This window comes from Empidonax traillii, unplaced genomic scaffold (genome assembly GCF_003031625.1).
Source record: "Empidonax traillii isolate 1590-97213 ecotype Southwest subspecies unplaced genomic scaffold, ASM303162v1 scaffold361:size2146424, whole genome shotgun sequence".
NCBI classification, from domain to species: domain Eukaryota; kingdom Metazoa; phylum Chordata; class Aves; order Passeriformes; family Tyrannidae; genus Empidonax; species Empidonax traillii.
This window is the reverse complement of record NW_020955554.1, coordinates 1,753,425-1,757,288: the sequence shown is the minus strand read 5'-3', so window position 1 is coordinate 1,757,288 and position 3,864 is coordinate 1,753,425. Positions and strand designations below refer to the sequence as shown.

The following is a 3,864-nucleotide window of genomic DNA, read 5'->3' as shown; positions in this document are numbered from 1 at the left end:
GAAACCTGAGGGTCAGCACCTGGAAAAGTGCTAGTTCTCATCCCTTTGCCAAGTGCAGTTTTCCTGATGAGATGGGAAGCCAAAGGCCACGGAGCTCAGGGAGTGTGGTACAAACCAGCCACCTTCCAGGTTGAGGTGCACTCTGGGTTACTGTGCCGGGCCCAGAATCAGTCATCAGGGCTGGCAGCATCGCTCTCAGCACACGTGGGCACTGCCAGCTCCTGTTTCTTGGAAGAGTTGCTCAGTGAAGGATGGTTCCGCTGACACGCAGCAGACCTGGGGAAGGGCTCGTGTGGGAGGCCCCTGGGCTGAGCCTGGCCCTTATCTGGCCAGCCAGCTGCGAGGGCATTATCTGGGAGCTCAGCTGTGCGCTGCTCACACTCCTGCACTGGCTGGGCTGCCTGAGGACCTTCCTCTTGCGTTGGAAAGCCAGCGGGAAAGCAAGCATTGTACTCCTCTGGTAAGTCCACAGTTACCTTTGGGTTTTTTCTCGTTTGGCTGGCAGCACAGCAAAGCACTGCCTTGCTGCAGATGGGTGTAGTTGTTCTGCAGAATTACAGCAGCTCACGTTCATCAGTGGCACGAGGCTAATGAAAAGACAGCCCATTGACCCACATCTTCCAGCACAGCCACAGCTCCAGAAGGAGATTATTCACCTGCTGGAGCAGCGTCTACTGTGGAAAACTCCACTGGCCTCCACCCTCAGTGATCAGTGCCCTTTCTGTGGCCTAGGACTGTTCATCACTTCTTTCCAAAACTGGAAAGGCTATTTTTGGCTCTAGGTAACAGTAGATTTATTTCTGAATCTCCTCTTGCAGTTTGCATGAACTAAACTTTGCTTACAGGTGTAATTCAGAGCTATGATAAGGCATGAGCTGTTTCACATTTTAGTTTCTGATTCCTTGACAGAAATTTTATTGGCTGCTCTAGTAATTCACCTCCACTAATGCTGAAAATACAAGCAGCTCTTGTACACTTGGGAGGACTAGTGAAAACATATTTGGTGGCTGCAGCCGAGCTTCCCAGTAGCTGTGTGTTCATATCCCTCCTCAAATACAGGGTTGGAAGACCGGGAACATTCCCTCTCCTGTGAAGAGAGACCAAGATTTTGCACATCTCTTTTACCTTTGTCCTTTTCAGAGTTCTCACACTCCTGTGAAGGACACCAAATTCCCCCACCTTTGGGAACTCATCCTCAGAACAAGCCAACAAAGGCCCCGGGGCTGTGGTGTCAGTCCTGGAGCGTGTGGTGTCTGCTTGCCTGGTCTCACCTCATTCAGTCTCACCGGGGAAGTGTTTGCAGGTGAAGATGAACAGGGGAATTGTCTTCTTGTCCCTGCTTGGCTTCCTCCCGCTCGTGATACCCACCTGCCCTGTGCCATGCCATTGTACCAGCACCATCATTGACTGCACCTCAAAAGACCTCACTGTAGCAAACCTGCCCGTGGCTTTCCGTCCTTCAGCTGAGATTATCCACCTCGGTTACAACAGGCTCACCTCTATTCCCAATGGGCTCTTTGACAACCTGAACAGCCTCCAGGTAGTCTACCTGCAGGGCAACCCTTGGGAATGCACCTGTGACATCCTCTACCTGCGCTCCTGGCTGCAGTGGCAGCAGAACCGGACGCTGTACAGGGATGTGAGGTGCAGCTCCCCGGCACACCTGCAGGACCGGGTCATTGCCTACCTCACAGAGGACGAGGTCAACTCCACGTGCCAGTACTGGTACTGCAGCCTGGCTCTCCTCTCTCAGCTCTGTCTCTTCATCCTCCTTTTCCTCCAGGGTATCTTGGTTATCTTCATCATTGTTTACCTGCAGAAATTTCGGAGAATGACCGCTGAAGCCCGGAGCACCACCCGAGATCTGCACCAGCAGGCTGACCCTTGGGTATCTTCTTCCAGAAACCCCTACAATAATGATTAACATCACAAGACTAAGACCCTCCTCTTGAAGGATGATGTGCCAAGCTCCCGTGGTTTGTGATACCCAGAGCAGACATCTGATCCTGACTGCAGTCCAAAGCAGGACTTGAACTGATTAGACACTTGCCTGTGTTCCTAAAGAACCAGTCCTGTGGGGTTTTTAATGCTTTGAACTCTTTAGCATGATCTTGATTGCTTTGCTGAGCTGGAAGTGGCTCTGGTTTGGTAGATAAATCAAATCATAAACTCCAGTGACCAGAAGTGACTCGAATGGCTGACAAGCTCCTAAAGGCTACAGAGCTTGATCCCTCCTATGCTACAATATTTCAGCCACACTTCCCACGATGCTTCTGCTTGTGTTGGGTCAGGTGAGGACAGAGGTGGGCAGGGAACAGTTAAGATACCCAACTAAGACAATGGAGAAATACAGTTTCCTCGTGTTGCTTGATGCATCTTTTCCAGTGTTCTTCCGAGGGAGGGAGGGAATGTTTAGAAGCCCACCTGTTTTATCCTGTCTGCATTCCTTTTAATCTACTTACAGTTTTAATAGTGATTTCAGCCGAGTGAGACTGGGGCCCTGAATGCTTTGGAGACACTCATCCTGAAGCCAACAGTTGTTGAGACCAGTGTCTCGCTCTGGCTGTGCCTGTAACAGCGCTTGGCACGAGAGATCCACTCTTCAGAAGACTCAAACCGCAAACCCCACCGCTGGTTACGGCGTCCCTTTGAAACGAAGCAAAAAAAAAAAATGAAATAAAGCAATGATGCCTGTTGATGTAAATAGCTTATTTTTCCCTATCCTGCGCTGGGTATCTTGGGGAGTTCCTCCACACTCAGACTGTGCCAGGCAATCAAACCCTTGTGGGGGGGGGGGACACAGGTGGAGCTGCTGATGTTAAGTGCACTGCAGGGTTAAGCTTTGGCAGCTGGGAAACGGGGAGGTTTTTTTTTTTTTTCCCCCGAGGGCTTTCTGAGGGGCTGCTTACCCGGTTTATGATGCCCCATTCCCTCAGCCTCCAACCCTCCCGTGAGGGGCGAGGCCGGGAGGGGCCGTGAGGGGCGAGGCCGGGAAGGGCCGTGAGGGCCCGCGAGAGGCCGCGAGGGCCCATGAGGGCCCTCGCGGCCTCTCGCGGGCCCTCACGGCCCCTCGCCGGGGCTTTCTGAGGGTAAAAGTCAGTCCGGTGGTGCCTCTGTGCCTCGGCCGGGGGCCGTGAGGGCACCACAGCCCCAGGTTGTGCCGCCAGAGCCCCCCGCACGTGCTCGGGCCGGGCGGAGCCCTCCGTGAGGGGACGCGCGGTCCTTCCCCTTCCGTGAGGGGACGCGGTCCCTCCTGGGCGGCGGGTGTCGACGAGGGACCACCTTCCTCAAGGCTGTGAGTGTTGTGAGGTGAGTGATAACGGGGGGGGGGCTCGCTCCCGTCTTTTTGGGGGTTTCTCCTTCTGCCCTTCCCTTGCTCTGCCCCCCCGTCCCTGCCGCGCTCCATCGACCCCCCTGGCGGTGCTGGCCTGAGTAGTGGCACTGGCGCTCGAGAAAATGAGGTCCCAGCGGGGGTTTTTCGTTTGAGGTTTGCACCTTGCTGGACTTCGGACGGTGCATGGGTATCCCCGTCCAGCGTGCCCGTGATCTGTGAGGGGGGGACACGGCTCCACCGAGAGCCTGCTCTGTGGAGGGGCCCACGTGGCTGCTCCGTGAGGCCCCCGGCATTCTCAAATCCCTGATTTTTAAGTACTGTTGTTCGGTTGGTTTTTTTTATTTTTTTTTTTTTTTCCCTCCTGAGGAACAACCTTTCCATAGGAATGGAAAGCCAGTTTTCTGGCTTGTTCCTCCCCCATTGTCCTTTTTCCCAGAATCAAGATGCAGCATTATGAGGGAGTAGCACAAACCGTGTCTTCCCTTCACCCCTTCCTTCTTATTCCTTTGGGTCAATTATACTGTTATTTT

General features: G+C 53.7%; 1 protein-coding gene across 1 annotated transcript in view; it reads left to right on the top strand.

The window, feature by feature from the left end:
• Window positions 1-543: 543 nt before the first annotated feature.
• The window catches only part of GP1BB (glycoprotein Ib platelet subunit beta), a 12,501-nt gene continuing 9,180 nt past the window's right edge, over window positions 544-3,864 (top strand). The window contains exon 1 of the mRNA XM_027892665.1: window positions 544-2,634. Coding sequence (XP_027748466.1) covers window positions 1,310-1,924 — 615 coding nt within the window. The 5' untranslated portion in view covers window positions 544-1,309 and the 3' untranslated portion in view covers window positions 1,925-2,634. The remainder of the gene's footprint in view (window positions 2,635-3,864) is intronic.